Source organism: Argopecten irradians, chromosome 13 (genome assembly GCF_041381155.1).
Source record: "Argopecten irradians isolate NY chromosome 13, Ai_NY, whole genome shotgun sequence".
Taxonomy (NCBI): Eukaryota; Metazoa; Mollusca; class Bivalvia; order Pectinida; family Pectinidae; genus Argopecten; species Argopecten irradians.
The window spans coordinates 9,004,866-9,018,034 of NC_091146.1; the positions used below are offsets into that span (position 1 = coordinate 9,004,866).

The following is a 13,169-nucleotide window of genomic DNA, read 5'->3' on the forward strand; positions in this document are numbered from 1 at the left end:
CAATCCATGCAGAACTCTATGACTAGTAGCGATTTAAAGGATTTACCTCTATTTCCCCTATTGGGCTCCGCCCCTCCTGCCCCCGGGGGCCAGAGCCAAAATTTATACAAGTTCTGTTCCCCTTCCCCCAAGGATGTTTGTGGCCAAATTTGGTTACATTCCATTCAGAACTCTATGACTAGTAGCGATTTAAAGGATTTACCTCTATTTCCCCTATTGGGCCCCGCCCCTCCTGCCCTTGGGGGATCAGAGCCAAAATTTATACAAGTTCTGTTCCCCTTACCCCAAGGATGTTTATGGCCAAATTTGGTCACAATCCAAGCAACACTCTAGGACAAGAAGTGATTTAAAGGATTTACCTCTATTTCCCCTATTGGGCCCCACCCGTCCTGCCCTCGGGGGGCCAGAGTCAAAATTTATACAAGTTCTGTTCCCCTTCCCCCAAGGATGTTTGTGGCCAAATTTGGTTACAATCCATGCAGAACTCTATGACTAGTAGCGATTTAAAGGATTTACCTCTATTTCCCCTATTGGGCTCCGCCCCTCCTGCCCCCGGGGGATCAGAGCCAAAATTTATACAAGTTCTGTTCCCCTTCCCCCAAGGATGTTTGTGGCCAAATTTGGTTACAATCCATGCAGAACTCTATGACTAGTAGCGATTTAAAGGATTTACCTCTATTTCCCCTATTGGGCCCCGCCCCTCCTGCCCCCGGGGGGTCAGAGCCAAAATTTATACAAGTTCTGTTCCCCTTCCCCCAAGGATGTTTGTGGCCAAATTTGGTTACATTCCATTCAGAACTCTATGACTAGTAGCGATTTAAAGGATTTACCTCTATTTCCCCTATTGGGCCCCGCCCCTCCTGCCCCTGGGGGATCAGAGCCAAAATTTATACAAGTTCTGTTCCCCTCCCCCAAGGATGTTTGTGGCCAAATTTGGTTACAATTCATGTAGAGCTCTATGACAAGTAGAGATTTAAAGGATTTACCTCTATTTCCCCTATTGGGCCCCGCCCCTCCTGCCCCCGGGGGGTCAGAGCCAAAATTTATACAAGGTCTGTTCCCCCTCCCCCAAGGATGTTTGTGGCCAAATTTGGTTACATTCCATTCAGAACTCTATGACGAGAAGCGATTTAAAGGATTTACCTTTATTACCCCTATTGGACCCCGCCCCTCCTGCCCCCGGGGGGTTAGAGCCAAAATTTATACAAGTTCTGTTCCCCTTCCATAAGGATGTTTGTGGCCAAATTTAGTTACATTCCATTCAGAACTCTACGACAAGTAGCGATTTAAAGGATTTACCTCTATTTCCCCTATTGGGCCCCGCCCCTCCTACCCCCAGGGGACCAGAGCCAAAATTTATACAAGTTCTGTTCCCCCTCCCCCAAGGATGTTTGTGGCCAAATTTGGTTACAATCCATGCAGAACTCTATGACTAGTAGCGATTTAAAGGAAATGTTGACGGACGGACGGACGGACGGACGGACGACGGACGCCGCGCCATGACATAATCTCACCGGCCCTTCGGGCCAGGTGAGCTAAAAATGTATGTAATACCATTTTGAGTGATTAACTATTTTCACTTGGTTACTATTGCATTACCGTATCAACCAATCAAATATGACGTTATAAACGGCGACGTCAGTGTTTACGTTATGGGCCGATAACATATTTTTAAGCAAATTAAAATGTTACAAGCAAAATTAAATTATTTTCGTTTTGTGATTTACACTGTACTTATATACGTTGTCATTAATGTTTTTTGTAATGCGTTGTGAGTGAACATTTTGTTTTGATATTGTCAAGTTCGAATCAGTTAATGAGTTCTCCCTGATAGTACCTTCGCTAAGAATGTTAGTTACTAACCAGTTTTCTAGCGAATTATGATAAAACGATTTCAAAAGGTTGCCTCTTAAAATCATCCTAAAATATTTATAAATGATATATAATAAAATTACTATTGAATGAAACATACAATCAGGCTAAGCCTTGATGTCGTTTCATTCGAATGAATGTTTGATATTGTATTATGCACTCTATTCAGGCACACAGCTTCCAGGCCTGTTTTAAGTGCCCACATTATATATATTAAGGTTACTTACCACATCTCCAACTGGTTTTATATCTGATCCTTGCATTCCTTGAGATTCATCCTTGTGTTTAACTGAAATACCAAAGATGCACTTTACCTCCATAACATAACAAGAGGCCCCTGGGCCTTAGCAGTCACCTGAGTTCGGATACAAAATGAAACAAAGACACAAAAACACTATATATTGGACCATCAGGCCCTTGAAACCAGTCCGTGATTTTATAACTGACTTTTCAATCTATGAAGAGTTTTGGTTCCATCAAATCTGTGAATTCAGAAGATTTTTTTTCTTATTTTAGTCATTTTGACCCCTTTTGGCCCTGCCCATCTACCCCTGGAGGTTGACTAGGACCAATATGGATATGATGATGCTATCACAGGGTAATAATTTTAACCAAGTTTGACCTATTGAAAATTAAGAAAATAATGCTCATAAATGTGTTTTCCCTATATAAACTAAAGTAAACTTGATCCCCCTCCCCAGGGGGGAACCTGAGACCCCAGGGTCATATAATTCACATTTTTTGTAAAGGACCTCACGACCTTTCAATCTATGAAGAGTATTTGATTCTGCCATTTCTGGAATTTCATAAGTAGATTTTTGAAGTTTTAGCCTATTTACCCCTTTTGGCCCCACCTCTCAGGCCCCTGGAGGTCAGTCGAAGAAAAATTATTAATAGGATTAAATGGCCTTCTCATACTGATAATTCTGACAACATTTGACTTATTTCCTATTACAAATGACCAAATAATGCTCAAAAATGTCTTTTCCCTGTATAAACTATAGTAAACTTGATCCCCTCCCCAGGGGGAACGTGAGACCCAGGGTCATATAATTCACAATTTTTGTAAAGGACCTCAAGACCTTTTAATCTATGAAGAGTATTTGATTCTACCATTTCTGGAATTTCATAAGTAGATTTTTGAAGTTTTAGCCTATTTACCCCTTTTAGCCCCACCTCTCAGGCCCCTGGAGGTCAGACGTGGAAAAATTGTTAATATGATAAAATGGCCTTCTCATACTGATAATTCAGACAACATTTGACTTATTTCCTATTACAAATGACCAAATAATGCTCAAAAATATCCTTTCCCTGTATAAACTATAGTAAACTTGATCCCCTCCCCAGGGGGGAACGTGAGACCCCAGGGTCATATAATTCACAATTTTTGTAAAGGACCTCAAGACCTTTTAATCTATGAAGAGTATTTGATTCTACTATTTCTGGAATTTCAGAAGAAGATTTTTGAAGTTTTAGCCTATTTGACCCCCTTTTGGCCCCACCTCTCAGGCCCCTGGAGGTCAGTCGTGGAAAAATTGTTAATAGGATTCAATGACCTTCTCATACTGATAATTCTGACAACATTTGACTTATTTCCTATTACAAATAACCAAATAATGCTCAAAAATGTGTTTTCCCTATAAAAACTATAGCAAACTTGACCCCTCCCTAGGGGGGAGGGAGAACATGAGACCCCAGGGTCATATAATTCACAATTTTTGTAAAGGACCTCAAGACCTTTTAATCTATGAAGAGTATTTGATTCTACCATTTCTGGAATTTCAGAAGAAGATTTTTGAAGTTTTAGCCTATTTGACCCCTTTTAGCCCCACCCCTCAGGCTCCTGGGTGGCTGGGACCATGTAATTCACAATTTTTTATTGACCTTTGGCTATGGAAGGTTTCTGCAAAATTTCAACAAATTTGGTTCAGTAGTTTTGGAGAAGAAGTCGAAAAAGTAAATTGTTTATCGCCATACGACGGACGACGCACGACGGACGACGCACGACGCACGACGACGGACAAAAGGCGATTGGAATAGGTCACTTGAGACTTCGTCTAAGGTGACCTAAAAATACAAAATGCGCCATTACGATTCTCTGTAGTAAAATTGGAAACTGGTATGAAAAATAATGCATGAACCAGTTTAAAAGGAAAATATCAGGCTGTGTTTAAGCTGGTTGGAAAGCAAATGTTTCTTTGGTTATGAGAAAATAAAGAAATTATGTAAATGGCTTCAATTCTTCACAAATGTGAACGCGTGTATGTTAATCTTAGTTTTATCATCCTGTGTGTGAGCCGTCAACCGAACAAGGTTTTATTATAATAGCTTTAACAGTATACGAGAAAACTTTGCAGGCAATAAGATAATAGCTAATTGAGGAATACCATTATTGTTGTTTAGTGTGACAATGGATAGGTTACTAGATTTTCCATATTTGTACATTTTTACAACTAGATTTTTATCGTCAATGTCTGGTATATTCTTCCGAGTTTGACTTGATTTTAACAATTCTATACTGTATGCAAATGAAACCTATTCAAATTTTTACTACTTTCATAATACATGCAGTACATGCAATTTGTTTTATTTTTGACATAAAAGACAAATGGCCGTGGCTTGATCTTGGTTACTGTGTATCTTTAACGCTATAATAACACCAAGATTTTGTCATTTAAAATGGTTCAATATGGGTGTGCGACTAGATAAATACTATAACGTTGATGCTCCGACATATCGAGACATTTTCGGCATTACTCGGAAATCATCATGTTATAATTCCGAAAATTGCCGGATTTTCTCCGAGCTGTTGCGTTTGGCTCTATCAGCCCTGAAGAAAAGAGTATCTCAAGTAGAACAGAATAAATTTTGATTAGAATCCTGGTATTACATGTAATCAAATTAATTTCACCAAAATATATTACAATCTATAATATACACGTAAATGTTATTTTCCGAATGTCTTCCATCCCTTGTTTCAAATCATGCTAATTCTTTCAACTGTTTATAGAGTTTTGTTACATTAAATTGAATTATTGTAGCTCAAATTCTGTAATAAGCTAGTGAGAATTTCTGATGAAGATATCATTTAACTTAAACTTGTCTATGTTTTTTTTCATATTATAAATTGGGAAAAACACGCTACTTTAGGACATGGCAAGGTCTACTAGTAGAGGACAGTGGGGTTACCAGTAGAAAAAAAACACCGATCTAGGGGTGTAGAGTAAGAAACTACATTTCTCAAACATGTTATGTTACGTGTGGTCATCTTAGGAATTAAATAGTGTTACAGAGGATGGAATAGAGAATAGCCATATCCATATAAGGAGATATGCACGTAAAGCTTCATAGACGCATGCAAGTGGTGACATGGTGATTTTTTTAATAATAAGTAATGTTTATGTGATTTAAACATATTCATTGTTGAAAATTTAAAAAAAACCAGCATAAGATTACTAAGGCACAACTACGTAACGTCAACCCTTTCTTCCATTATCAATACATATTACACAAAACCTCTTTATTCTCAATTCTTAATTATTGACTCTCATGCTTAGTACGTCCTAGATGAGATATTCTTAAAAACTGATAGTATAATGGATTATTTTCATTTAACAGTTTCTGGGTTCAAGGATGTTTTTAGGATCTATCAATCAATTGATGTTTCAATATTGAAGAACTAATTTAAAAGTAATAATATCAGCATTATATTCATAGTGAACGTATTCAATCCTACAGTTGATAAACGTGAGAATAAACTTTGATTTACTCTAAGTACTTCATATTTCTTCGGGGATACATGTTTCTTATCTATATGTATGCGTACATGTATGCTAGTTACTAGGCTACTTGGGAGTTAGGGGGCATCATAGCTATATCAATTACAACTTACTGTAAATGCCGGTATGCGATTAATTTAATTATATATCCGATAATTGTTTGAATAAAATATTAAACAATTATATATTGATACAATACAAAACAGGGAGATTTTATCTTTTTTGTCTGATGAAGTCGTTGAATTTTGAACAAATAATCTTTTTATATGATAAAAATATATTCCTTTTTCTGCAAGAGTAGATACTTAAAACACATTTTCGCATATAAATAGGTTTTGAGATTTTGATAGTTTACTGCTTCACTATCAACTGCAGTTTTTTTCTCTAAATCAAAACAACACATATGATATATTTGGACGTATATATATTGCATGGTAAAATAAAGGGAGACAAATCTTCCAACACATGAGACTCTTTATACCGATAGGCATACAGTGTTACCGACCATGAATATTATGAATATTTTACAGTTATGTTGTTGTAGGAATTGTACAAACAGATTGTGTTTAGTAACAAGATAACGTTCATATTGAATTGGTGGATGTCGAAGGCTTTTGACATCAGTAGTTTGAATATCAGAGATACGTGTCCTTGGCGACATTTAGGTGTACAATGATCGGTCATCGCTATATGGCTCTGACAGTCTTTACTTTATAAGTTTGCGAGACTTAAATATATAGCTTAATTGATTCTTTCGGAATTTTATTTGAAACAGCATTTGAGTGTTTGATTTGAGGAGAAACCAATGGCAACAATGGTTCGACATCGGAAGGACACATCAGCTACTATACAAATATTTCATGGGTTACTGTGCTCTAGTTCATAATATTTAACCCGAGGTGATGGTAATCAACAATGTTATATTGCACGAGGCCAAAGGCCGAGTGCAATATAACATTTGTTGATTACCATCACCGAGGGGTAAATATTATGAACTAGGGCACAGTAACCATGGAATATTTGTTTTATTACATAATCACCAGTTTTTCAGTTGAATATTTTTTTTATAAAACGAATACGACAATCACTTAACAAAATCACCAACACCGTATCGTACGGAAAAAACACCTTAATATCCTATTGAAGATTGACGTATAGCCCACGTACATCACGTTGTAACTCCGGTTTGGATGTCTTATTGTCTGTTTTCACATTATTAGACCTGCTTGCAGCCTTTTGATCTAATACATTCATCGTGTCCGTCCTTTACTCGGTACAGTAAACGTCTACATGACGTGCTTGATTCGAGATCTATAAATCCAGCGCGAAATTGAGAGTGAACCTTTGTGACGTCATAATAACGTAACTCACTGTTACTCGCAATTCCTCGGAAGTTTTCTACAAAACCAGACAACAACAGCGAGGTGTTCCTAAAGCCGTGCAATATAACATTTCGAACCGTGCAATATAACGTTTCCATGGAAGCGTGCAATATAACTTCGAACCGTGCAATATAACAAGGTTTTATTGAACGGTCGGTGTAATAGTTGAAAATATCATATTTCTTCATATATAGATTGGTGTAAACAAATTATGTAATAAAAAGTGATAGATTGTAGATACTGTAAAGTGACAGAGAATGCCTAAGTTACGGTAGGTTCTTAGTCTTAGGCACAAGTAGGATGACTTTTGTAAGTTAGGCTAGATCTCGCTCATTGTTGCTTAGTGTCATTTCCATGATTTTACATAACTGGAACAAAATTAGTCTCATAAATCAACTTTTTGAAACATTTTCAGCGGATGTTGATGTCATCTACTCACATTGACAGGACCAAATATAATGCAGACGATGCAGACCTTATGCATGCCTGTTCGCCATATTTAAGAACGAGATTACAGACTTGAGAATGCTTATGACCCTTCTCAAATATCGCCCCGTTTTCAATCTAAATTTGAGAATGGAGAATAAAGAACGTTTAATTGTGAAAGCCAATTTTAAGCATATGCTTAAAGTTAAGAATTGAGAAGGGACTTATGAAGTGTTGTGCAAGCAGGGCCAGCATGCATATATTAGTATTTGTTTAAATTGTGTACTCAATTATATACACACATCTAATGATACTTGACATCAAGTCTTCGTAAGTCTTCGTAAAAGACATATTTTTCCAATCATATTTTCTTTCTTTCGGTTCAACATTTAAAGTACTAAAATCGTGTAATAAATGAAAATATTCATTTAATTTGTATACGAACTACATAAGGTAATGCTTAATTAGTTCAAAATGCAATAGAATTGACAAGAACAGGACTTATTCCAATGTTAATGATATAGGACGGTGCTTATATATACAATTGTATGCGGGAACGAAAATGCAACAATACGGCTATTAGTGCAGTGTACAAGCCTACTGTAGAATGCCCATGAATGAACTAAAAGATTTGCTCCAATCTGATTAACATCCTGTGTCTATGGCTTTGTGTACTACTCTCCCATTACATAAGAATACACAACACGAATATATACCGCAGTCTCGCAAAATACGCACCGCGCGTACTTCATACACACGCTGCACATCGCATACATGGGACGCGTAGTACTTTGTAACGGAAGCCATGCGCATATGATGTTAATCAAATATGACAACTGTTCATGGTTCACTAAACACTACTTGAGGATGTGAATGGAATAGATTTTGCAAAATACGTACCTCCTCTGTTCAAAGCTTTCAATTAATATACGGCGTTTAAAATGAGTAGACAACATCCAATTAGACGCTATTAGATATTCATATGGTATTATTATAAATTTTATTAGACGCAAAGAGATATTCATATGGTATTATTATAAATTTTATTAGACGCAAAGAGATATTCATATGGTATTATTATAAATTTTATCATACAGTAAGCTTAAAAGTTAATAATGTTTAGAAATGTAAGGTTATCATAATTTTTTTTAATTTATTCAAGCATAAACAAATTCATTAATTTATGATTTTCACATGGTAACATGCCCAATAAGATATCTATATGTGTATAGGTACGAAGAGCAGAATAAGAAAAGCATCAGTTGATATTAAACACATTAAAGGCATTATCTGTCCTTACTTGTGGGTTACAGTAACTACACTCTGGTGTTGACTGAGCATAGCATTATATTTTATATCAGGAAAAAAGTGTCTCTTTCCATCCTTAAATAACTACTGTACCTAAACATGCCATGTCAGATAGAGGAGGGATCGTGGCGCCCAACAAAGAATGATCCAGGTATAACAATGGAAAGAGGGATCTTTTCTTTACATTTCATGTTTTGACTACATAATAATTGTAAAAGACAGATCGCTTCAGCACTTTCTAAGAAATAGCGGTGACAACTTCAACTATCAAAATCCAAGATAGCGGCCTGTTAGCCATCTTGTTTATCGATCGATCCCAGACCTGAATATGAAATTTGAGACAGATCGCTATTAAATTAGTACTTTATGAAAAAATAGCAGTAACAAACTTCAACTAGCAAAATCCAAGATGGCGGCCAGTCAGCCATATCGTTCACCAATCGGTCCAACGATGCAACATGCACAAAATAAGGTCCTAGGGAAATGTAACCTGCACATGAAATTTGAGACAGATCCCTTCCGTACTTTCCTAGGGACCAAAGGGACCATGTATGAAAAATGTGAGAAATATACGTAGAGTTCTGCTTGAGAAACAGCGGTAACAAGCATTGTTTCCGGACGGACCACGGACGACAGAGTAAAGGCGATTTGAATAGTCCACCATCTGATAATGCTGAGATAAAACAAAAATTGCATATGTTTTAATTATTAGTTGACAAAATTGTAAGTTATAATTACCTGATTCGTCTACATTAAATACAACGTTTTGTTTATCCGCCATTTCCTTCAGCAGCCTCATCCTCTCGGCCCTCAGGTGTTTCTCAGCTTCAGCAGCATTGTCTGTAGCCTCACGGAGATCCTTCGTTATCGTCGTATTTATAACCTGAAGTATAAAGTAACCATACAAGGCCCTTTACTAATGTCATATCTATAACCTATCGAGTCTAATGTAACCATACAAGGCCCTTCACTAATGTCATATGTATAACCTATCGAGTCTAATGTAACCATACAAGGCCCTTCACTAATGTCATATGTATAACCTATCGAGTCTAATGTAACCATACAAGGCCCTTCACTAATGTCATATGTATAACCTATCGAGTCTAATGTAACCATACAAGGCCCTTTACTAATGTCATATGTATAACCTATCGAGTCTAATGTAATCATACAAGGCCCTTCACTAATGTCATATGTATAACCTATCGAGTCTAATGTAACCATACAAGGCCCTTCACTAATGTCATATGTATAACCTATCGAGTCTAATGTAACCATACAAGGCCCTTTACTAATGTCATATGTATAACCTATCGAGTCTAATGTAACCATACAAGGCCCTTCACTAATGTCATATGTATAACCTATCGAGTCTAATGTAACCATACAAGGCCCTTCACTAATGTCATATGTATAACCTATCGAGTCTAATGTAACCATACAAGGCCCTTCACTAATGTCATATGTATAACCTATCGAGTCTAATGTAACCATACAAGGCCCTTCACTAATGTCATATGTATAACCTATCGAGTCTAATGTAACCATACAAGGCCCTTCACTAATGTCATATGTATAACCTATCGAGTCTAATGTAACCATACAAGGCCCTTCACTAATGTCATATGTATAACCTACCTATCGAGTCTAATGTAACCATACAAGGCCCTTACAATGTCAATGTATCAGTCTAATGTACCAACAAGGCCTACTAATGTCATATGTATATTCTAAGTAACCATACAGGCCCTTACTAATGTCATATGTATAACCTATCGAGTCTAATGTAACCATACAAGGCCCTTTACTAATGTCATATGTATAACCTATCGAGTCTAATGTAACCATACAAGGCCCTTCACTAATGTCATATGTATAACCTATCGAGTCTAATGTAACCATACAAGGCCCTTTACTAATGTCATATGTATAACCTATCGAGTCTAATGTAACCATACAAGGCCCTTTACTAATGTCATATGTATACCTATCGAGTCTAATGTAACCATACAAGGCCCTTCACTAATGTCATATGTATAACCTATCGAGTCTAATGTAACCATACAAGGCCCTTCACTAATGTCATATGTATAACCTATCGAGTCTAATGTAACCATACAAGGCCCTTCACTAATGTCATATGTATAACCTATCGAGTCTAATGTAACCATACAAGGCCCTTCACTAATGTCATATGTATAACCTATCGAGTCTAATGTAACCATACAAGGCCCTTTACTAATGTCATATGTATAACCTATCGAGTCTAATGTAACCATACAAGGCCCTTCACTAATGTCATATGTATAACCTATCGAGTCTAATGTAACCATACAAGGCCCTTCACTAATGTCATATGTATAACCTATCGAGTCTAATGTAACCATACAAGGCCCTTCACTAATGTCATATGTATAACCTATATCGAGTCTAATGTAACCATACAAGGCCCTTTACTAATGTCATATGTATAACCTATCGAGTCTAATGTAACCATACAAGGCCCTTCACTAATGTCATATGTATAACCTATCGAGTCTAATGTAACCATACAAGGCCCTTCACTAATGTCATATGTATAACCTATCGAGTCTAATGTAACCATACAAGGCCCTTCACTAATGTCATATGTATAACCTATCGAGTCTAATGTAACCATACAAGGCCCTTCACTAATGTCATATGTATAACCTATCGAGTCTAATGTAACCATACAAGGCCCTTCACTAATGTCATATGTATAACCTATCGAGTCTAATGTAACCATACAAGGCCCTTCACTAATGTCATATGTATAACCTATCGAGTCTAATGTAACCATACAAGGCCCTTCACTAATGTCATATGTATAACCTATCGAGTCTAATGTAACCATACAAGGCCCTTCACTAATGTCATATGTATAACCTATCGAGTCTAATGTAACCATACAAGGCCCTTCACTAATGTCATATGTATAACCTATCGAGTCTAATGTAACCATACAAGGCCCTTCACTAATGTCATATGTATAACCTATCGAGTCTAATGTAACCATACAAGGCCCTTCACTAATGTCATATGTATAACCTATCGAGTCTAATGTAACCATACAAGGCCCTTCACTAATGTCATATGTATAACCTATCGAGTCTAATGTAACCATACAAGGCCCTTCACTAATGTCATATGTATAACCTATCGAGTCTAATGTAACCATACAAGGCCCTTCACTAATGTCATATGTATAACCTATCGAGTCTAATGTAACCATACAAGGCCCTTCACTAATGTCATATGTATAACCTATCGAGTCTAATGTAACCATACAAGGCCCTTCACTAATGTCATATGTATAACCTATCGAGTCTAATGTAACCATACAAGGCCCTTCACTAATGTCATATGTATAACCTATCGAGTCTAATGTAACCATACAAGGCCCTTCACTAATGTCATATGTATAACCTATCGAGTCTAATGTAACCATACAAGGCCCTTCACTAATGTCATATGTATAACCTATCGAGTCTAATGTAACCATACAAGGCCCTTCACTAATGTCATATGTATAACCTATCGAGTCTAATGTAACCATACAAGGCCCTTCACTAATGTCATATGTATAACCTATCGAGTCTAATGTAACAACAACAAAGAACACATCTATGTAACCATACAAGGCCCTTCACTAATGTCATATGTATAACCTATCGAGTCTAATGTAACCATACAAGGCCCTTCACTAATGTCATATGTATAACCTATCGAGTCTAATGTAACCATACAAGGCCCTTCACTAATGTCATATGTATAACCTATCGAGTCTAATGTAACCATACAAGGCCCTTCACTAATGTCATATGTATAACCTATCGAGTCTAATGTAACCATACAAGGCCCTTCACTAATGTCATATGTATAACCTATCGAGTCTAATGTAACCATACAAGGCCCTTCACTAATGTCATATGTATAACCTATCGAGTCTAATGTAACCATACAAGGCCCTTCACTAATGTCATATGTATAACCTATCGAGTCTAATGTAACCATACAAGGCCCTTCACTAATGTCATATGTATAACCTATCGAGTCTAATGTAACCATACAAGGCCCTTCACTAATGTCATATGTATAACCTATCGAGTCTAATGTAACCATACAAGGCCCTTCACTAATGTCATATGTATAACCTATCGAGTCTAATGTAACCATACAAGGCCCTTCACTAATGTCATATGTATAACCTATCGAGTCTAATGTAACCATACAAGGCCCTTCACTAATGTCATATGTATAACCTATCGAGTCTAATGTAACCATACAAGGCCCTTCACTAATGTCATATGTATAACCTATCGAGTCTAATGTAACCATACAAGGCCCTTCACTAATGTCATATGTATAACCTATCGAG

The 13,169-nt window shown here is 36.8% G+C and overlaps 1 protein-coding gene across 2 annotated transcripts in view; it reads right to left on the reverse strand.

Annotated features, from left to right (window-relative positions):
• The window catches only part of LOC138306273 (GRIP1-associated protein 1-like), an 81,402-nt gene that overhangs the window by 4,783 nt on the left and 63,450 nt on the right, over positions 1-13,169 (reverse strand). Inside the window, exons 7-9 of one of the 2 annotated variants that reach the window (XM_069246686.1) lie at positions 9,506-9,650; positions 8,360-8,374; positions 2,100-2,161 (exon numbers count right to left, since the gene is read on the reverse strand). In XM_069246686.1, the coding sequence (XP_069102787.1) occupies positions 2,100-2,161; positions 8,360-8,374; positions 9,506-9,650 (222 nt within the window). The remainder of the gene's footprint in view (positions 1-2,099; positions 2,162-8,359; positions 8,375-9,505; positions 9,651-13,169) is intronic. The other variant, XM_069246687.1, reaches the window with a different exon arrangement.